This window comes from Artibeus jamaicensis, unplaced genomic scaffold (assembly GCF_021234435.1).
Source record: "Artibeus jamaicensis isolate MK-2021 breed Jamaican fruit bat unplaced genomic scaffold, CSHL_Jam_final scaffold_537, whole genome shotgun sequence".
Lineage (NCBI taxonomy): Eukaryota > Metazoa > Chordata > Mammalia > Chiroptera > Phyllostomidae > Artibeus > Artibeus jamaicensis.
Genome location: NW_026522047.1, coordinates 44,916,848 through 44,939,974, shown reverse-complemented (window position 1 = coordinate 44,939,974; position 23,127 = coordinate 44,916,848). Strand labels below are relative to the sequence as shown.

The following is a 23,127-nucleotide window of genomic DNA, read 5'->3' as shown; positions in this document are numbered from 1 at the left end:
AGCCGCCGACCCACAGCCTGGCGGCGGCCTAGGCGCCTGTCCGCACCTGACGGAGTCTTCCTGGGAACCAGAGCGCCCTCCAAGGCCCGGCGCCCAGAACCCCCTCAGCCTGGGGCCAAACCTCTGTGTGACACCCCATCCGCACCCTACCTCTCACTCCCCACCCCCAGACACGCCTCTGTGTGCCTCAGTTTCCCCATGAGCAAAAGGAAGTTCAAATACAAGCCACATAGATGACTCTTCATAAAAATTTTGCTAAGGGAAAGAAGCCAAGACAAAAAAGAAGAGAATACTCTCTAGTTCTATTTATATCAAACTCTAGAAAGTGCAACCTCCTAATACCATTAGTGGTTGCCTGGGGGTAGAGTGCGGAAAGGCGAGAGGGAGGAATTTAAAGAAGGCGAGAGCATACTTTTTAGGGTATATATTTTGTATCTGGATTGTAGTGATGGTTTCCAGGATGCAAAAACTCATCGGAGCGTACACTTTAAATGTGTGTGGTTTGTTGTATGTCAATTATACCTTAATAAAGCTGTAAAATTTTTTCAATGCGTGTAACTCAGAGGAATGTTAAAAGGAGGAGCTAAATTCATGCTGTTAAGCTCTTTGCGAGGCCTTTGAGGCACAGTTAGGGCTCCATGAAGGCCAACTACAACCCAGGGTGACCTCTAGTGGCCGGCCCAGGGGCACTGGCTTCAGTTGGCTTCAGAAAGACAGGAGGAATTGAATGAGGGTGTGGAACGTGAGGGAGAAAACACAGGACAGTCACCTCACTGACTTTCCATCTGCTCTCCCTTCACTCGCTTCCCTTTAGCCACTTCCTTTTTTCAAACTCAGCAGGTACCGTTCCACCTGACCTATCTGCATGGCTCCCCCTGAACCTCCTTCAGGATTTTATTCAAATGTCACCCCTGAAGGGCGACCTCTCTCAAAATTCCTACCCACGCCCATCCCTGGCCTCCTTTCCCCTTCCCTGCTATACTTTTTTCCAGAGCAGTTACCCAACCTGATTAAGTCAGCTCAGGCTGCTGTGGCAAACGCTGCACACTGGATGGCTCAAGCAGACATTTATTTCTCACAGTTCTGGAAGGTAGAAAGAAGGTGGAGATCAGGGTGCCAGGAGAGCTGGGATCTTGGTGAGGGCTTCTTTCTGGTCATGTCCTCTTCTCGTGACACCTCCTTGCAGAGGGAGGGAGGGAAAGAGAGAGAGAGAGAGAGAGAGCCCTCAAGTCTCTTCCTCTTTTTATTTTTACTATTATTTTTATCCTCACATGAGAACACTTTTTCATTGCTATTAAAGAGAAAGGAAGGGAGAGAGATAAACATCAATGTGAAAGAGAACACCTATTTGTTGCCTGCCATGTGCACCTGGACTGGGATTTGAACCCACAATCAAGCCTGCAACCTTTAGGTTACAGGACAACACTCTAAGCAACTGAGCCACACTGGTCAGGGCTCTTCCTCTTTTTATAAGGGGATTATTCCCACCAAGGGGACTCAACCCTCAAGACTTCATCTAATCCTAACCACCTTCAAATAGCATCACTTTGGGGGGTAGGGCTTCAACATATGAATTTGGGGGAGGGGCACACATTCAAATCATAGCACTGATATTATATATACTGGGTGGGGGGAGTACGTTTACAGTTGTGAGTATGCAAAACATGAAATTTATTCTTGTATTATTATTAATTAATTATCGTATTATTTTCCATATGAACAACCATAAACCTACTTTTGCCCTATCCTGTATATGTTTATTTTATATATGTATGTTTATTATATATATGATTTTAAGGAATTTATTTATTTATCTTAGTGAGAGGGGAAGGGAGGGAGGGAGGGAGGGAGAGAGGGAGAGAAATATCAATGTGTGGTTGCCTCTCCTGTGCCCCTCACCAGAGACCCGGCCCAAAACCCAGGCATGTGCTCCATCTGGGAAGCAAACCAGCGACCCCTTGGTTTGCAGGCTGACACTCAATCCACTGAGCCACACCAGCCAGGGCAGGACATATCTACTTAGAAAATTATTATTTTTTTCAAATGATGCTAAACTTCACTTTATTTATTTTTACACTTTTTAAAAATTTTATTTATTTACTTTTCAAGAGAGGGGAAGGGAAGGAGAAAGAGTGGGAGAGAAATATCAATGTATGGTTGCCTCTCATGTGTCCCCTGCTGGGAAGCGGCCTGCAGGGAACAGGCCTGCAACCCAGGCATGTGCCCTGACTGGGAATCCAATTGCGATACTCTGGTTCACAGGCCCATGCTCAATCCACTGAGCTACCCCAGCCAGGGCTATTTTTACACTTTTTTTTTAAAAAAGGGCTTTATTTATTTATTTTTAGAGAGAGGGGAAGGGAGGGAGAAAGAGAGGGAGAGAAACATCAATGTGTGATTGTCTCTCACATGGCCCCCACTGGGGACCTGGCCTGCAACCCAGGCACGTGCCCTGACTGGGAATTGAACCGATAACCCTTTGTTTTGCAGCCTCTGCTCAATCCACTGAGCTATACCAGCCAGGGCCACTTTAAAAATTTTTTTAAATTTATTTTAATTGAGATATAATTGACAGATAACAATTTTAGGTGTACAGCATAATGATTTAATGTTTGTACATATTGCAAAATGACCATCACAAGAAGTCTAGTTGATGTCTGTTAACTAAAAATAAAATACTTGTTCTGAATATAAAAATACTCTATAAAATAAAATTATTTTTATGAATAATTTTCACCACGCTGAAAAAAATCTAGAGCAGTGGTGTCCACTGGAAACATAGCATAAGACATAATTTTCAATATTCTAGTTGCCATGTTAAAAAAAGTACAAACAGCTCTGGCTGGTGTAGCTCAGCAGATTGAGCTCAGACCTGGGAACCAAAGCATTGCTGGTTTGATTCCCAGTCAGGGCACATGCCTGGGTTGCAGGCCATATCCCCAGTATGGAGTGTGCTAGAGGCAACCATTCACTGATGTTTCACTCCCTCTCTTTCTCCCTCCCTTTCCCATCTCTCTAAAATAAATAAATAAAATCTTTTTTAAAAAGTACAAACAATCCAATTAAAAATGGGTGGGAGATCTGAACAGTCATTCCTGCAAAGAGAACATACAGATGGACAACAAATACATGAAAATGTGCTCACCTTCACTAATCATGAGGGAAAGGGAAGTCAAAACCACAATGAGATACCACCTCACACCTGTCAAAATGGCTACCATCAGAAAGACAAGAGATCAAGTTATCACTGAGCATAATGCCCTCAAGTTTCATCTATGTTGTCACAAATGACAAGCTTTCCTTTTTTATGACTGAATAATATTCTATTATACATATATAATGGGATTTAGATTCCTTTATTGTTTCCATATCTTGGTTGTTGTAAATAATGTATGTTGCTGTGAATATGGGGTGCAGATATCTTTTTGAGGTAGTGTTTTTATTTTCTTCAGACACATACCCAGCAGTAGAACTTCTGGGTCATGTGGTACTTCTGTTTTTTTAATTTTTAAAAAGATTATTTATTTATTTATTTTTTAGACAGAGGGGAAAGGAGAAAGGAGGGAGAGAAACATCAGTGTGTAGTTAGTTGCCTTTTGCATGCCCTGGACTGGGGACCAGGATTGTGCCCTGACTGGGAATCGAACCAGCAACCCTTTGGTCTGCAGGCTGGTGCTCAATCTACTGAGCAACACCAGCCAGGGCATAGTTTTACTTTTTTGAGGAACCTCAATACTGTTTTCCACAGTGGCTGCACCATTTACATCCTCACCAACAGTGCACAAGTTTTCCCTTCTCTCCACATTCCACCAACACTCATTATTTCCTGCTCTTTTTTGGCAATAGCCATTCTGACAGGTGTGTGTTGATATGTACCTGTTGGCTTTATGGAAGTCTTATTTGGAAGAAACGTCTATTCAGATCCTCCAAAAAGACTTATTAAAGCTCTCATCCTCAGCACCGGTGGCTATAATATTATTTGGAAACAGGATCTTTGTCAATGTAATTAGTTGAGATGAGGTCATACTGGATTAGGGTGGGCTGCCCTGAATCCAAGATGACTGGTGCCCTGTAAGAAGGGAAGACAGAGACACACACACAGGAAGAAGGTTATGTGGCCACAGAGGCAGAGATCAGGGTTACGGAGCTGCAGGCAAACCAAAGAACGCCAGTAACCACCAGGAATTAGGAAGAGGCAGGGAAGGATTCTCTCGGCTCCTGTGGAGACTTCAGACAGAGCATGTCCCCAATGACACCCTGACTTTAGAATTCTAGCTTCTAGAACTGTGAGAGAAACCACTTCTGTTTTTGCTTTTTGTTTTTAAATTCTTGCCTGAGGATATGTTCATTGATTTTAGGGAGGAACAGGAGAGAGACAGAGAATGAAACAGCCACCTCCTGCATGTACCCTGACATGGGAACTTAAACCTGCAACTTACATATGTGGTCTAATCAGGGATCAAACCCTTGTGATACTCCTACCAACCAAGCCACACTGGCAAATGCTGGCAAACCCACTTCTGTTTTAAGCCACCCAGTTTGTGGTGATTTATTACAGCAATCCCAGGAAACCAGTGCATCCAGCTGATCTATCTTCTTGTCCATGCCTCAGCTTGCCCCTCACCTGCTCTGAGAGGCCCACCCTGACCTCCAGCTTGGGCTAGAACTTCTTTATGTGTTCTCAGGCTTCCTGTGACCACAGTGTAATAATTCCTAGTCACTTGTATTATTGTCTCTTAATCCCTGTGTCCCAAGTGAGAGTGAGAACTGCCCTATGGCCATTATTCTTTCAAGGACACCCATCACCACTTGCAGCATCCCCATACCAAGGACCAGCAATGGCAATGAGATAAAACAAGCTGCACCTGCTCCCCAGTGCCTCTTGTATTGAAACACGCAAGATGCGCAATAACTGTTTGCTGAATGGCTAAATAAATGATTGTAGAGCTTAGACTTCCACCAAGATGGAAACATAGGTGGATACGCCGTGCTTTCTCCCACAGCCAAGTTTAGAGACAACAAAATATTAGCAACAGAAAACATAGTCAGAACACAAAATTGAACTTTCGGAAGTCTGATAACAACAAATTCTTCAGCCTGACTGGTAAGAGGGGCGAAGCCAGCAGCTGGCGGAGGGGGGCTGCACAGGAAAACTCGATCAGATGAACTCAGGCGTGCAGATCCCAGGCGTGGGGTTGCAATGGGCGGACCCAGTGAGCGACCCAGTGAGTGACCCAGTGAGCGACCAGTGTACCCAGTGAGGGTGCAGGGCGGCGGGTTGACTGTGGTCCCGTATTCGTGCACAGATAGACCAGCGAGGGAGTGGGCGGTGAGACGGGACCAAGCAGGCCCCAGCGGTGAGAGGCAGCAGAGGGGGCCACCATTTCCCCGCTCTGACCCCACCCCCACATACAGCATCACAACCCAGCGACCTGGGCAGCCCCACCCTGGTAAACACCCAAGGCACTGCTCCTCATAATTAACTGGCGCAAACAGACCAAAGATGGCTCAAGAAGATCTCGAAGACCCAGAGCCCATAAATCTAAGCAATGAAGAAATAGCAAAACTTTCAGATGCACAGTTCAAAACACTGGAGATCAACACAGAACTGGTCAATTTTAGTCACAAATTAGAGGAACATATGAAGGCTAAACTAATTGAAATGAAGGGAATTGCACAGGAAACCAATAGTGATGAAGAGGAAACTGGGACTCATATTAAGGGAGTGAACCAGAAGGAAGAAAATAATGGCCAAACAGGAAAATATGAAGAAACAAGAATTCAAAAAAATGAGAAGAGACTTAGGAACCTCCAGGACATCTTTAAACACTCCAACATCCGAATTATAGGGGTACCAGAAGAGGGAAAGCAACAGCCACCAGTGGAAAACTTAGTTGAACAAATAATAAAGGAGAATTTCCCCAATCTGGCAAAGGAAATAGACTTCTAGGAAATCCAGGAAGCTCAGAGAGTCCCAAAGAAGTTGGACCCAAGAAGGAACACACCAAGGCACATCATAATTATATTAGCCAAAATTAAAATGAAGGAGAGAATCCTAGAAGCAGCAAGAGATAAGGGGACAGTCACCTACAAAGGAGTTCCCATCAGACTGTCAGCAGATTTCTCAAAAGAGACCTTACAGGCAAGAAGGGGCTGGAAAGAGGTATTCCAAGTCATGAAATCCAAAGACCTACAACCAAGATTACTCTATCCAGCAAAACTTTCATTTAGAATGGAAGGACAGATAAAGAGCTTCTCAGATAAGATCAAATTCAAGGAGTTCATCATCACCAAGCCCTTATTATATGAAATGTTAAAGGGACTTACCTAAGATAAAGAAGATAAAAAAAATGAACAGTGAAAGGACAGCAAACTCACAGTTATTAACAACCACACCTAAAACAAAAGCAAACTAAAAGGACAGCTAGATGAGGAGCTAAAACATAAAAATGAAGATCTCATGAAGGGTTAACAATAGGGGAGTGGGAGGAGGAGAAGGGGGGGAGAAGGTACAGAAAATAAGTAGCATAGAAGGTAGGTAGAAAATAGATAGGGGGGCAAGAATAGTATGGGAAATATAGAATCTAAAGAACTTGAGACACATGGTCATAAACTAAAGGGGGGGATGGTGGGGGCGCAGGGGAGCAGGGTGGAAGGGAATGAAGGGGGGAATAGAACAACTGTAATGGCATAATCAATAAAATTTTAAAAAATATATTGTAGAGCTTAGCTGTCTTCAGAGCCTCCTCCCAACTGTTTCTGAGAGTGTCCACAGCTTTTTTCTCTAGGGCTTCCAGATTAATTTCCTCCAGCCTTGCCTAATTGGCTTTATCTGTCTTACGTCATTTAACCCTCCGCACAACTCTATATGGTATGTACAAATATTAACCCCATTTTGCAGATGAGGAAATAGAGGCTCAGAAATAGAGACCATACAGTAGGGAAGCTAGTATTATTCCCAGTGGTAATCTTCATAGTCATCATGCATTCAATGCTCAAAAAGCAACCCAATAAAAATGTGGGCAGGAGATTTGAACAGACTCTTCACAAGAAGAGAAAACTGGATGCCAAGTGGCACATGAAAAGATTCTCAGCATCATTAGCCTTCAGGGAAATACAAAATAACATGGTAAACAGATGTCCCTACAAAACGTTGGAACAGCTGAAATGAAAAGACTGACCTTATTCCCCTGGCTGGTGTTGCTCAGTGGATGGAGTGCCAGCCTGAGAACTGAAAAGTTGCCTCCTCAATTCCCAGTCAGGGCACATGCCTGGATTGTAGGCCAGGTCCCCATTTGGAGGCATTTGACCCAGCTGGGAGCATGTGAGAGGCAACATATCAATGTTTCTCTCCCTTCCCCTTTCTCTAAAAGTACATAAAAAAAAAAAAAACCTGACCTTACTAAGTACTGGCATGGATATAAAGGAACTGGAACATCTGAAGTCTGTGCAGTTTATTGTATATTAGTGATATCTCAATGAAACTGAAAAAAATCAGTGTAGTAGCATTAGGGCACCAGTGCAAAATGCACTTGAGTGGAGCTCCACAAGGTGACTGTCTTCTGGTGATTGTATTTTGGCATCAGGACATGGCTTTTATCGCGGGTCTCTCAGCAATCCCAAGAGTGTTTCTGTGCCTGTCCACCCAGTTCCCATGCCCCTTAGTGAAATAAATCAGGCTCCAGAAATCCCTCCCAGGCTAAGCGGTTGCTAGAATAAATTACACTCTCTTGAAGACAGTACAAATATGCGGATAGATGTTTTCTCACGATAAATGAGGCTTTCTTCCTCCATCTTCCTTGCTTGCTTGGAGCCATTCATCTTGCCTTGCATGCCTCTGTTGGACTGAGAGTTGTGTGAGAGAATGCTCTAGAAATGAGCTGTGCTTGTCACTGCCTTTTTGGTTGAAAGTTTGCAGAACTATTTTGGGGGGGTTTGTTTTGTTTGTTTGTTTAAGATTTTATTTACTTTCAGAGAGAGGGAAAGGGAGAGGGAAAGAAAGGGAGAGAAACATCAATGTGCAAGAAATATATTGTCCGTAGTGTGCCCGCTACTGGGGACCTGGCCTGCAACCCAGGCATATGCCCTGACTGGAATTGAACTGGTGACATTTCAGTTCACAGGCTGGCACTCAATCCACTGAGCCACACCGGCCAGGATGCAAAACTATTTTTTGATTCAACAAATGTATCCTGAGCATCTTCTATGTGCCAGATTTTGTGCTGGATTTGAGGCTGCAGCAATGGATAACACAAATACTGCTGTCTCTTCATGGAGTCTTAGACGTAGAATATGGGAGATAGAAGATGAACTCATCACACAAATAATTGCATAGTTACAATTTTAATAAGCATCTTGTAGGAAAACACAAATGTACAACAGCAGGCAGTACTCTAGTTTGGGGACTTTGATCCAGGAGGACATCTTTGAGGAACATTTAAGATGTGTTCTGTATTAGTAAGAATAGGTCAAGTTTCACTGCAGTAATAAGCAACTCTGAAGCTCAGTGGTTTAGCACAACCGAAGTTTATTTCTCCCTCATTTTACTCATTCTGCATGGATTGGTAGGGACTCAGCTCTACTCAGCCTCTCAGAGTTTAAGCTGACAAGGCACCCACCATCTTGTAGCTGAAACTCATCACCTCAATTGTCATAGAGGGACAAAAGGGAGACTGGAGAATTGTATAGGGGCTTTTTGATGCCTCTACTCAGAAGTGAGTGACACACTCTACTCACATTCAAATGGCTGGAATTAGTCAAGGGAGGTACTTAATTCAATGTACAATGTACCTTTTCATTCAATAGATATTGGCCTACCCTAGAAATATCTATCATGGAATCTAAATGATGAGTAAGAATTAGCCAGAAAAAAAAAGAGAGGAGAGAAATGCATTCCTGGTAGAATGAATGGCACATTCAAAGACAGTGGAAGCAAAGAGACAGTGGGTCTATGAGCTCAAAATTCAGACAGAAAAGGATTTTCAATCCAGTCCAGTATTTCCAGCCAAAATATTGCACGTGTAAGGAGCAAGAAAGGATATTTGAAAATGTGGAGGGGTTAAAAAATATTATCTCCCATGTTCTCATAGTCTCAAAACAAGGTGGTAAAGCAAGAAAAGATAAAAGACCTGGGATTGAGGAAACCAGTCCCAAAGTAGGATATAAAGAGAGTTCCTTGGAGGTGGGGGGAGGTGAGAGGAGGAATCCCCCAGCAGAAAAGTGCAGGTGGGAGAAACAAAATTCAGTTAGATTACCTGGCAGATTCGATCATTTGGGAAGTTGAATTGAGATGCACAGCCAGAACTAAGAGACAAGTAAAGAAAGAAAAGGCAATTAGCTCCAGCTGGAGAAATCATATATCATAATAATTATACTTCTAAATTGTATCTTTCAAAGAAAAATAAAATTATATTTCCATAAAAGCAATAAAAAGAGTTCATGCCGCCAGGACAGCAGGTGAATGCACGTCCCACATCCAGTTGGTGACTCAGTGGCACCACGTGATGACTGGGAGGCATCTTAAACACGACTGGCCCCAAATTGAGCTTTCCAAATTAAACTGACCTCTCTGCGGCTCTGTGGCTGTCCCATCTCAGAGGCCTGAAACACAACTGGTCATGGTTTGGGGACTCTCTATAGCCCAGATGAAGGTGGTCAAACCAAACTTGGGATGGCCTCATCCCACATTCCCCAACCTGGCCAATCAAAGCAGTCCATCCCCTAGGGCAGGTGACTGGTTTAGTCATGACACCTGATAGATCAATGAAATTCAGTATTGGGCTTTTGTTGAAACCCTGGAGTAGCTGAATGTCTTTTCCCAAGTGGCTTCTAGTGGAAATAATGGGTCCACAGTGCCAGGCAGAGTCTCTGCCACCCAAAGGGGAGGCTGATGAGATGAAAGTGCAGTCAAGAGACAGAGTTAGATTCCTGGTGACACTGGAATTTCTTGGTCCATCTATGCCTGAAGTCAACCCAACTCCTAGATACCTAGATTTTCAGTTACATGAGCCAATTTGTTTTTTTTTCTCCCTTCATACCACTTTGAGTTGTTTTTAAGTTGAACTTAGGTGTTTTTTTTTTTTTCTGGAACTTGCAATGAAAAAATCCTGATCATTACAGCCCCTCCTCAATGCCAGGTACTGTACTAAAAAGAGTTGACATAACTGTCTCTTTGCTTATGAGAAAGGGAAAAAGGAAATAATTACGATTCCTCATTTAACTGATGAGAAAACTGGAGCTCACAGAAATCCATCTGCTCAAGATCATTAGAGGCAGAATTCCAACTCACGTCTGTCTGACCCCATAACCAGCCCCTCTTTGACTGTGCGGACCAGTTGGCAGATTTAGAGATTCGGGGGCAGGAGATATGGTATGGGGAGAGGTATAGGGGACAGGGGAGCAGGAGCCAGATGCCAATGGCCAGATCTTTGAACTTTCTTCAAAGGGCACCAAGGAGTTTTGGAGTGTCGTGAGCATAGGGAAGTCAGAAGGAGGGATAGTGGGATCAGTAAAAAACAGTAACAGGAAGTAATAACTACCCAAAGCACAATGAATGTCACTTCACCCCCTCTAGGATGGCTATCATAGAAGAGGATGCACCCTGACTGGTGTGGTTCATTTAGTTGGGTGTCATCCTGCAAAGCAAAAGTTCAGGGGTTCGATCCCCAGTCAGGGCACGTGCAGGAGACAACCAATCGCTGTTTCTCTACCACACTGATGTTTCTTTCCTTCTTTTTCTCCCTCCCTTCTTTTCTCTCTAAAAATAAATAAATGAAATATGTTATTAAAAAGCGTGCAAAATAACAAGTGTTAGAAAGGCTATGTGGAAATCCGAACAGTTATACATTGCTGTTGGAAATGCAACATAGCGCAATCTCTTTGGAAAACAGTCTGGCAGTTCCTCAAAATATTAAACATAAACTTACCATGTGACCCAGCAGTTTTACTCTATAGAATCATATTTCCACACGAAAACCCTGTACACAGGTTCACAGCAGCACTTTTCAAGCTATCCAAAAAAGTGGAAAAAAACCCTACGCATCAACTGATGAGTGAATAAACAAAATATGGTGTAACTCATCCCATGAAACATCATTCAGCCATAGAAAGGAAGGACAATGTACCGATTCATGCTATGGCATGGATGAATCTTGAAAACATTATGCCAAGTAAAAGAAGCCAGCCACAAAAGGCCACGTCGTATATGATTCCATTTACGTGAAACGTCCAGAACAGGCAAATCCATTGAGACAGAAAGCAGAGCAGTGCTTTGTAGGGTCTGGGGGAAGAAGAAATGAGTGTGACTGCTGATGGGTAAGGGCTTTCCTTCCTGAGTGATGAAATGTTCTAAGATCGATTTTGGTGATGATTACACACCATCACCGAAGAACTGTAATACACTAAGAACCATAGAATTATATACTTTAAATCGATGCATTGTATCATATGTGAATTGCACCTCAACAGAGCTGTTAAAAATTAATCCCTGACTTTTTGTGAGTGGTGAGCTCCGGGCCAGGCAATGACTGCATTACACTGACAAGATCACCGTGAGAAAGAAAAAGACTTTTGTGTCTCAATTTTATAGGAGAGGAGACTGAGGTCAAAGAGGTTAAGCAAGTCACACAGCATGGCAGTGTTTACACACCAAGCGCCTGACATTGGAGGCCCCACCAAACCTGACCCGTTCCTACCCTCAATTTCATCACCCTCCACTTTCCTTCCCCTAAGCCAAGCTGCTCCCCAGTTGACCTGATTTTTTGTTTCTTTTATACACACATTCTTTCCAGCCTCCAGGCTTTTGCGTGTGCTGATCCAATACCTGTGCCCAGCTGTTCTTTCCCCTCCGCATGTAATCTGTGAAATGAATGTCTAAGCGTGAGGGGACGAGAGAGGAGATGCTGACTCCAAGTTTCCAAGCCTAGGGCCTGGGAAATAAGGACTACACTGGAGGAAGGATAAAGTCAGATTTTCCCCCAGGGGGTTTGCCAGGCCTGGGGTGAGCCGGTGAGAGGAGAGAGGCGGGGTTCTGCCTAATTCCTGCCCAGCACTTCAGGACAAAGTGATCAGTCCCCCACAGAGCTGCCTTCTCCTCCCTTTCCTCTCCCAGTTCGTAACCTCTCTCTAGAGCTTTTTTGAATTTTTAATAAGAAGTCACGAGGGATCAAATGAAAAAGGAAGAGAACTCCAGGATATGGACAACAATAGTGTGTTGATTGTGGGGGGTGGAGGTGGTAGGGGGTGTAGGGGCAATAAATGGTAATGGGAAAAAATCATAATTAAAAAAGTGAACTCCACAATTGCCCTGGCTGGGAGCTCTGTTGGTTAGAGCGCCATCCTGTTACACCAAGGTTGGGGTTTGATCTCAGGTCAGGACATATACAAGAATCAGTCAAAGAACGCATACATAAGTGGAACAACCAATCATTCTCTCTCAAATCAATAACTAAAAAGACAAAAAATAAAATAGTCCCCAGTCACTCACTCACATATCACCTTATAATATTTTATTTGTTGATAGCATACATCACTATGCACAATTATCTTCTCGTGTGTGGATATTTTTAAATCTTCCACTAAAATGTGAGCCCCTTATGGGCATGGGACAATGTGTGTTCCCCTTTTCAGAGGAGGAAACTGAGGCTCAGGGTAGCTTAGAAAATTGAGGCATCTTGCCATCTCTCTGCCCTAGAACCCATGCTCCTGGCATCTCAACCAGGGGTCTGGATAATAAATAATCTCCAGGGGTCAGACTGGTATAAAAATGTCCAAAGCTGCCAGGTGGCATGGTCTGGGAGTATTTGCCCACTTGAGGACCTCTCAGGCTGACCATTTTACCTTTTTAAAAAAATTAATGAACTTTATTTATAGAGCAGTTTTAGGTTCATGGTAAAATTGAGCGGAAGGTACAGAGATTTCCCATATACCTGCTCTCCCCACTACTCTCCCCACCAAGGACATTTCACAGCACGGTGGTGCATTTGGTACAACTGATGAACCTACACTGAAACACACCATCACCCAAAGTCCATAGTCCGCATTAGGGTTCACACTTGGCATTGTACATTCTGTGGGTTTGAACAAATGTATCATGACATGTATCTACCATAACAATATCATACAAAGTAGTTTCATGGTCCTAAAAATCCCATGGGCTCTGCCTATCCATCCCTCCCCACCACCTAACCCCGCCAACCTCTGATCTTTTTATCGTCTGCATAGTTTTGGCATCTCCAGAATCGGAATCATGTGGTGTGTAGTTGTGTGTAGCCTTTGGATCAGATTCACTTAGTAACATGCATTTAAGATTCCTCCGTGTCTTTTCATGGCTTGAAAGCTCATTTCTTTTTAGTGATGACTAAATAAATATTCCATTATCTGGATAGATGTGCCACAACTTATCCACTCACCCACTGAAGGACATCCTGGTTTTTTCTGGGTCTTGGCAGTTATGAACAGCGCTGCTAGCAACGTCATGTGCAGGTTTTAGCGTGGACACACTTCATTCGTTAGAAACAAGGCGCCAAGTCCAGTCCTGAGAGAGGACAGGGGAGCTTAGCTCCACCCTTAAAGGGAGGAGCTAAATTCGTGAATGAAAATTAAGGCCACCAAAGTGATTAATAATACTTTTGTGGGGGAAACTTTGATCCTATGCAAATGTCCTGTTTCTCCTTAAAGTTTTGCCCATCAACTTCTCCATTAATCAGTAAGGAGGAGCGGCTGTGCAGGGCCTTGTGGTATTCTAATGTTAATTTTCTATTTTCATCATTCATTTTATTTTATTTTGTAAAATATTTTACTTATTTATTTATTTTTAGAGAAAGAGGAAGGGAGGGAGGAAGAGAGGAAGAGAAACATCAATGTGTGGTTGTCTCTCACGTGCCCCATACTGGGGACCTGGCCCTCATCCCAGGCATGTGCTGGGAATCGAACCGGCAACACTTTGGTTCACAGGCCGGCACTCAGTCCACTGAGCCACATCAGCCGGGGATGTTTTCATCATTCATTTTACATGTATTAACTGGAATTCTTCTCTCAGGGTGATCTGTTTCTTCTCCCCCAATTTAAGTGGATTCAATCATGTCTTTAAGTTAGTACGGACTTGTGGTCATTTATTATATTCTTTGGGTTATAATTAAGACTATTACTATTTATTTTGTTATCCAAATTGTTCCAGCTTCAGCCAGTGGGAGTTCTTTCAGGCTGGCCCCTGAGTCCCTTTGACTTCCTTTTCCCAGAAGATTGTATTTATTTTTAGAGAGAGGGGAAGGGAGGGAGAAGGAGAAGGAGAGAAACATCGATATGTAATTGGTTGTCTAGCACTTTCCCAACCGGGGACCTGGCCCACACCCCAAGCATGTGCCCTTAACTAGGAATCGAACCAGCGGCCCTTCAGTTCACAGGCCTGAACTCAATCCACTGAGCCACACTAGCCAGTGCTTTTTTAAAAAAAAACACTTTCTGACATTGGAAGATACTCCAAGATCATTTTGTGTGTTCTCTGACTCAACCCTAGAATCAGCCATTTCTCTAAAGAACCCTAGTTTCTTGTATAGGAAAATGGTATTTAGAAACCCAGATCTGGATACTGGGTCGACTCGTTGCTACTGACTACAGTACAATATAGTGTTTCGGTACAGTTCAAACAGATGTTTGCAGAGGAAATCTCTGAGCCGACCAAACAAGCCGGTGGTTGTGAGCTGGAGTTGCCACGCTGGCCTCCAGTCTGAGTACCCCATGCCTGCTCTGACCACCGATCATGAGCAAGTTGTCAGTTCACACCTCCCTGCAGCCATATCCACCAGCTCCACATGGGTTGGTGGGAGGTGGGGAGGAGGATGGGAACTGGTTCTCTCCCATGCTTGAGTGTCTAAGGGGACCATGAGAGGCATTTTTTTCCTTTCAGAAGTGCAGACACAGCTCAGTGAATGAAGACCAGGCAAAGACTGGGCGAGGTGGCCTCTGTAGGCGAGGGCTCTGGCAGCAGAACCTGCCCGGTGGGTGTGCCGGCCCAGGCATGCATTAGGAGAGTGGGTTGCGGCAGGATTTCAGAGGCCAGGGATGCCCTTCCCCTGAGAAGAGACCGGGCTTTGCTGCAGAAAGGGTAGGGTGGGGAGCTGGTGCTTTCTGGGGTCCTTGGTGGGGCCTGAGCTGAGTCCCCTCCTAATGCCTCCCAGGGGATGCAGCAGTGGCCAATATACCGAAGCTAACATTTTTACTGGGCTCTCACTTCATGTCCCAGCTCTGTTCAAATTGTTGCTTTCATCCTCAACAATAGTCATCCAAATAGACACTGTTATTATCGCCATTTTACAGATGAGGCCACCAAGGCTCAGAGGGGCATCAGTTCAGTTGAGTCTGGCTCCATACCCCCAGCTTAACATTTATTCGAGTGCTAGGCAGATGGACAGACAGGGTTCCTGCCTTCCTGGAGCTGGGGGGGCTCAGGCAGAGACATGCAATAGGCCAGAAAGATAAACACATACTCCAGATAATTTCAGATGGTGCTGGCAGCCATGTGAGATTGGGGAGGAGGGGGACAGATCAAGGAAGTCCTCTCTGAAGGAGGTGACCAGCTTGGAAAGGCTGGAAGAAGCGTGTTTCAGGCAGATGAATTCTCAAGTCCCAAGGTTTTCAACTATGTGAGGAACAAGGGGGACGCCAGTCAGGCTGGAAGGGAGTAAGGCAGCCAGAGAGGAGAGAAGCAAGGAGGAGAGGCTGTGCAGGCCCTTGTGTGCCCTGAGGAGGACTTGGGCTTTGACTCAGAGAGATGCAGAGAACCATGGTAGAGTTTGGAGCAGGAGAGGGGTGTGATCTGAGTTTTAAGAGCTGTGGCTGCAGGATGGGCAGCCGCAGAGGCATCTAGGAGGCGTCTGACGTCAGCCCCAGTCTCTGGAGCCTGAGTCCCTAGGGTCCCAGTCTATGGGAAAGAGGCGCCTGGAGGTGGCAAGGGTGGGAGGGGGTGGGCCTGGACCCTGACAGGAAGAGCCTCCTTCCCCTGCTTAGGGGGCTACAGGAGGTGAGATTGCCACCGGGGAGGTGCGAAGCAACCACCCTCCCACCCAGGGGTGTGGCTTCCCTTTGCAGAAAGGGGCCCACTTATGGGGCACCTGCTGTGTGCCAGGCACGCTTCTGTCCAGGGGATTCTTCGGGGCACCTTCCAGCAGGCTTGGTCCCCACTGCTGGGGAGCACACGCCATACACAAGTGTTACCCGGTCCTCTACCCCTACCCCATGGGCTCCGCTGGCTGCGCTGCCTTCATTTGGTCAGAGCAAGCAGGACCAACTGTCCTCTTGAGGAACAGCTGGGACAGGAGCCAGCGGGGGTCTGCAAGGGGCTACATGGGGGCAAGACCTGGCCTGGGTGACCCTCTTCCCCATAAGGGTGCCCAAGATCCACCCCATTCCCAGCCTCCATCTCAAGGCCCCTGGGGCCCCCTCACCCTACCCTCAGCCAGCAGAGGCTGTGGCAACCCAAACGAAGGGCACTGTCCTGGGGAGAGTTGCAGCAGCCAGGCCCAGCCCCCGCTCCGGGCTGTAGCCTTTGGCTGAGGGTGAGGGAGCTGGGCCTAGCCAGGAAGCAACTGGGAACTGGGGGTAGGGGGTGCAGGGCCAGCTAGGACTGGCCCACAGGAGGAAGGGAGGCCTGGAAGAGGCGTGGGAAAGAGACACAGACAAAGACACACACCCACAAACCGCCAGGGAGAAACGGAGATGGAGACTGGGAGAGGAGCAATGAGAGACAGGGAAAATGAGGGAGACGTTCATCCATTCATTCATTCATCCACTCAGTCAGGAGGTACTTACTGGGCACAGGCAATGCCCAGAGAGATGACAGATGAAAATCCCTGCCACTGTGGAGCTGACAGTTTAGTGGGGACTCGGGTCAGAAACACAGTGGATGAGTAAATCCCACCCTCTGGAGTGATAACGGGTAACCAGGCGGCACACCATCCAGATCCTCCTTATCTAGGAGGTGGGGCAGAGATTCCCACCAGAATCCTGCCTGCACCTTGCCCTCCCGCCGCTGCCTCAAGCCCTCAATCCCGGCGTGGGAGTTGGGGTATCAGGACGGGCCGAGGCCTGTCCGCTTCGGGGACAGGACTGAAGCTCCAGCGGCTCCCTGCATAAGACTTTTCCTATCCTGCCTTGCTGTGTTCCCTCCGCCCACCCGGAGTCCTTGCGTTGCAGCCCAGGAGGGTGAGTTGAAGGTAAGCGGAAAGTGGAAGGGGTCAGTGCCCAGAAGCCCAAGAACAGACTGAATCCCTCGTCTGGGGGTTTGGGAGGAGAGGCTCAGGACGCGGCCACCCCCACTAAGAACCCTCCTCCCCTTCCAGGGTCTCCGGGTCCTCCCATGGCAATGGAGCATCCCTGAGAGGGGAGCCCCGTTCCGGAGGGGGCAGTCGAGGACTCCCCGGTGCCAGTCGCCACCCGGCCGCGCTCCGGTGCCTCGGCGGGTGGCACAGGCTGGCAGCACGGCCTGGGTGCCGCAGCCCAAGAGGCGGGGCAATTGCTGGCGACTGCAAGAGCTCAGCTTTGGGGACCCGCCCCCACCCCCACCCTCCAAGCCCTGCCTCCCAGCTCCAGTCCAGCCCCTAGAGCTGCATCTGATCTCTGGGCTCCAGGCTGCGCCACTGTGTGGGGCGCCAGACCAGGGCACAGGGTGAGTGTATAGCACTGGGTCCCCGGGGTGCGTGGGGCTCAGTCTGGCCTGGAAAGTTTGCCCTGTCCACTACCCGGATCCCCTGGCTTGGGGTTCCTAGGCCTTTTCCAGAAGCTTCTAGGGAGGGCAAAGCCAGGGACTCCCTAGCTGAATGCTGGTGTGGGTTGAGGGTGGGGGTGCCTGGAATCCACAGGCCCTCACCCTACCCGGGCAACTCTACTGCAAGTTTGGCTGAGTACCACGGGCAGGCCAGCCAAGACGGGGCAGGAGGTGCAGAGGCTGTGAACCTGTCCGTAGAGTCCCCATCAGGACGAGTGCAACCCATGTTTGCCTGAGTGTACTTGACGCCCCTTCCTTCAGTGTGGCAGACCCCCTGACTCTGTGAGTGTATTTACACCTGGTCCCCTGTGTGCAACTGATTCTGTCTGGCATGCATTTGCTCCTACCAAGCCCAAATAAGTCCGTTCTCCTCCCCAAGGCTTAGTTTTCTCCTCCTTTAAGTGGGACCTGTGTGACTGTGCAACTGTTCCTGCATGGCTGTGTTCATGTGGGAACACACAAACCTTTGTGCCTGCTTCTCTGTGAGATACTTCTTTTCAGCCTCAGTCTCCTCATCTGTAAATGGGGGCTAAGGGAATAGTCGTCCAGGGGATTAAAGGGTGCAGTCGCAAGGGAAGTGTTATTATACTTTAATGACATGTGTGTCTCTTTGCAAGAGCCTATCCTTGCCATGTGGATCTTGTCTGTTGCCTTCAGGCTCTGCTTCTGGGAAATGGGCAGATAGGCTCAGCTTACTCACAGGGTTTTGCAGTGGGTGAAGGGGTCTGAGCAGGAAAAGGCCCTGGGTGCAGCAAGACAAGCAGATTGTGAGGCTCCGGGCTGGGTGTGGGTGGAGGTTGTGAAATTGTGGTCTTTGTCACTGGGCGTGAGATCCTGTCTGCATGTGACTGAATATGTGTCGCTTTGTCCATAGGTGAATATATTTTCATGTTTTCCTGATGGGGTCTTCCAGTATTTTTGGCCTAGTTTGCGACTGTGTTTACATGTCCTGGTGGATGTGTCACTGTATTTATATGTCCCTTTCTGCGTGCGGCTGCATTTGTGTGCACTCTGTTTGTGGTCGACTGTGTACACTTCTGAATATCCCAGTTTGTGTGTTAGTCATGAATATCCCTCACAAACCATGGGACTGTGTCTCCCTGTCCCTGTGGCCAGCCCCCTCCCACTCCAAAGCCCTCCTGCTCCCCAGTGTACCTATGGGGTGGAAGAGAGGGGGTTAGGGCCCCTTTTCCAGTCCTGCGTCGCCAGAACTGTGTGTGCCCAGCCTGACATTGCATGGACCTCTCCGCAGCCTTGGGGCAGGTGGCCCATGGAGACGGGACTGCTGCGTCCGGCGCCAGTGAGCGAAGTAATCGTCCTTCACTACAACTATACCGGCAAGCTCCGTGGTGCCCGCTACCAGCCCGGCGCTGGACTGCGCGCCGACGCCGTCGTTTGCCTGGCGGTGTGCGCGCTCATCGTTCTGGAGAACTTGGCCGTGCTGTTCGTGCTTGGACGCCACCCGCGCTTCCATGCGCCCATGTTCTTGCTTCTGGGCAGCCTCACATTGTCGGACCTACTGGCTGGCGCTGCTTACGCTGCCAACATCCTGCTGTCAGGGCCGCTCACACTGCACCTGTCGCCCACGCTCTGGTTCGTGCGAGAAGGTGGCGTCTTTGTGGCGCTAGCCGCGTCCGTGCTGAGTCTCCTGGCCATCGCGCTGGAGCGCCGCCTCACCATGGCGCGCCGGGGACCGGCACCCGCCGCGCGTCGAGGGCGCACTTTGGCCCTGGCGGCTACCGCCTGGGGCGTGTCGCTGCTCCTGGGGCTACTGCCCGCGTTGGGCTGGAATTGCCTGGGCCACCTGGACTCCTGCTCCACCGTCCTGCCCCTCTACGCCAAGGCCTATGTGCTCTTCTGCGTGCTCGCTTTCCTTGGCATTCTGGCTGCCATCTGTGCGCTCTATGTGCACATCTACTGCCAGGTGCGTGCCAACGCGCGGCGCCTGCGCGCGCGCCCAGGAGCTGTTGGGGGCTCCTCGAGGCGGGCGCGCCGTACGCCGCGCTCTCTGGCTCTGTTGCGCACTGTGAGCATAGTGCTCCTGGCCTTTGTGGTGTGTTGGGGGCCCCTTTTCCTGCTGCTCTTGCTGGACGTGTCTTGCCCGGCGCGCGCTTGCCCGGTGCTCCTGCAGGCCGATCCCTTCTTGGGCCTGGCTATGGCCAACTCTCTTCTGAACCCCATCATATACACGCTCACCAACCATGACCTGCGCCACGCGCTCCTGTGCCTTGTCTGCTGCGGCAGACGGCCCTGTAGTCGAGGCCCAGGAGCCTCCCGGGGATCCGGGAGCGCCACTGGGGCTTCCGACGGCCTACACCGTTGGCTGCCCCCTGGCCTGGATGGCAGCTCCAGCCCCTCGGATCGTTCCTCACCCCAGCGGGACGGGCTGGACATCAGCGGCTCTACTGGTGCACCTACAGCCACTGGGACCCTGGTACCTGCACCAGCCACAGACTGAGGCTTTCTCACCCACCATTTCTCTCCTTAAGAGCTGTTTTTGCAGACTTTTTCTTTTTAAGTGATGGAATTTATAGGAAAACCTGCCAAAAATGGTGTAGACAGAAGAGACACAGGGGACGTACTTTACTGGCGCCAACCCTACAACAGTGAACACAGACAAAAACCGCTGCCCTTGTGGAACTGATGCTCTGGTGGGTACACAGGAGATGGCGAAGTGAAGAGTCATGGAGACTGTCCTGGTAACAACGCAGTGATGCGATCGATGGTGGTCAGAGGTGGCCTCTCTGCAGAGGTGTGACAGGTGATATGCGCTGAGACATTATTGTCCTGGGAACACCTGGAGCAAGAGCAGGTCCTATGAGGGAACAACAGGTGCAAAGATCCTTAGGCTGAAATGTGCCTGTGTGTTGCATGAAAAGGAAGGATCCAGTGTGACTGGAGCAGTGGTGGAGGCAAGCGTGGGAGGAAACCAAGGCAGGGAGACAACTGGGCAGATCACTTGGGGCCTTGTAAGCTCTGGGGAGGATTCATTTTTGCTCTGAGGTGGGAGCCATGGAGGGTTCCAGACAAAGAAAGGACTTGACGTGATTCAGTTGTTCACAGTTCTCTGAAATGTGGTAGCTAGAACAAGATGAAGGTGACTGAACTGGCCTAGGGGAACAATGATGGTGACTCAGACCGTGTGGATTCTGGGTAAGTTTTGGAAACAGCAGGAATACTGAGGAATTGAGTGTGGGAGTGAGAAAGGAGTCAAGGACAGAGCTCCGGTTTAGAGAAGAGGACACCAAAGACGGGGCACCGTACAATTTGACTCCGGGAGACTCAGTCAATTCTTAGCTGAAACAAGATTTCTTTGAGTGTGGTGTCAGATCCTTCATTAAAAAAATTAAAAAATAATAAGAACAATTACAGCTTATTGTGCCTGGCTAGTTTTCTCACAGTGGTAGGCCCAAGACACATCTTTTCCTTTCACTGCAACCTTGTATGGTGAGCTTCCTCACCCACATTCTACAGATGAGGGAACTCCCAGCTACGAGTACCTTCTCCCAGTGCCTGAGCCACACTCACTCGCCCAGGCTGTGGCCTGCAGAGGCTCAGGCCTGGTGTCTGGCTCCTCCGGAGGGGTCTGTATTCTCGGCTGGGGGGGATACCAGGGCCTCATTTGTGCCCATAAAAGGCTACAGACGTGCTGGCCACGGTCCATGTCTGTCCCCAGGCGCATTCCTGACCCCTGTGAGGTGGGGCCGATGCAGGGGACTTCGAGTTCAGACCGCGACTCGCCCCCTTCCGGGAGACTTTGGAACTGCAGACAGCCGCAAAGAGCAGAGCGTTTTGGGGGCGCTGACCCAGTGGGAGCCTCAGGCCGTCCCCAAAGACCACACGAACGGGAACTCAACCTAATTCTTGGAACACAAACACACTCAATCCTGGGGTCACAGCCCCAGGACACTTCCAGGATTGGACCCAATTCCATACCCGGCCTGGTGCCCCCGACCCCAGGCTCCTTTCATCTTCCAGGGGATCCTGAGGCTCACCCCGTTATTCATTTGGTTTAATGACCTGTGGTGTTAGATTTATTAACTTATTCACATTTCACAAAATTCAAAAAGCACTAGTTACCCTTTTTGGACACGATCACTGTGAGGATTCCTGGGAAACTTCCAGAGCTATTCTGTGAATAAATGAGCCAAAATGTAAATATATCATCTCTCTTTTTACACAGTTTTAGCATTGCTCTGCTATGCATCTTGCTTTGTTCACTTAATAGTATATCTTGGAAACTGTTGCCCCTCTACAGATTTTTGTACTGTCTGGCTGCCGAAGTCTGCTCAGGTTGCCATAGCCTGGGTGGCTGAGATAATAGAAATTTATTTCTCACAGGTGAAGGCTGATAACCCAAGGTGAGGGTGCCGGCATGGCTGGGTGCTGGTGAGGGCTCCCTTCCTAGCTGGCAGAGAGTCACCTTCTGGCTGTGTGCTCTCATGTTGTAGAGAATTCGAGAAGCTCCCTGGTGCCTCTTCTTCTTTTTTAAAATCCTCACTGGAGGATACATTTCTTGATTTCAGAGAGAGAGGAAGGGGAGAGAGAAAGAGAAACATCTATAGGCAGCCTCCTATATGTGTCCCAACCAGGGGTGGAACCCAACAACCCAAGTATGTGCCCCGACCCATTGGTGTATGAGGACAATACTCCAGCCAACTGACCCACCTGGCCAGGGCTCTGGTGTCTCTTCTCATGAGGGCATTAACCCCTTTATGAGATCCCCACCCTCATGACCTCGTATAAAACTATCAATTCAGTCCATAGCACTTGTTCTTTCTTCTTAAAAAATAACACTTTGAAACATTGAGGTAAATATTCATACGGTAAATGCCTTGCTCCTTTTCACTGACTGCACAGTATTTTCAGCATGGATGTGCCACCACTTAGTACACCAGGGCCCTGTGGAGGGATATGTGAATTGAGTCCAATCCTTTGTCTTTATGCGCCATGCTGCAGCACACACCTCATGTACATACACACTCCTCCTGTGTGCAAGTGCACCTTGGCCAAGTCTGTACAGGTGGCACTGCTGGGCCACAGGGCTTACAGATTTGATTCTGAGGTAACAGAGGTTACTTGGAAGAGGGTAAGACTTTCCCCCACAGCCTTGGCCACTCCTTGTATTTGAAGACTGTGCTGTACTGTCCTTTTCTGGAGTGGCCCAGGACGGAAGACTCACGCAACTGAGAAAGTGGTGAAAGCGGGGAGGGGGGAACCTCATCCTATCCTCCAAGCACATTTTTTTAAAAGACTTTACGTATTTATTTTTAGAGAGATGGGAATGGAGGGGAAAAGACAGGGAGAGAAAAAGACAGGGAGAGAAACAAAAAAGATGTGTGAGAGAAACATCAGCCGGTTGCCTC

General features: G+C 48.0%; 1 protein-coding gene across 1 annotated transcript; it reads left to right on the top strand.

Annotated features, from left to right (window-relative positions):
• Positions 1–17,587: 17,587 nt before the first annotated feature.
• On the top strand, positions 17,588–21,113 carry S1PR5 (sphingosine-1-phosphate receptor 5). Its single transcript, XM_037153910.2, has 2 exons — positions 17,588–17,662; positions 19,014–21,113. Exon 2 carries the CDS (start codon positions 19,032–19,034, stop codon positions 20,217–20,219), a length of 1,188 nt encoding a protein of 395 aa, XP_037009805.2. The 5' UTR covers positions 17,588–17,662; positions 19,014–19,031; the 3' UTR covers positions 20,220–21,113.
• The last annotated feature ends 2,014 nt before the right edge of the window (positions 21,114–23,127 follow it).

Coding starts and splice junctions, on each gene's coding strand:
- S1PR5 (XM_037153910.2), top strand. CDS start 19,032: ATGGAGACGGGACTGCTGCGTCCGGCGCCAGTGAGCGAAGTAATCGTC.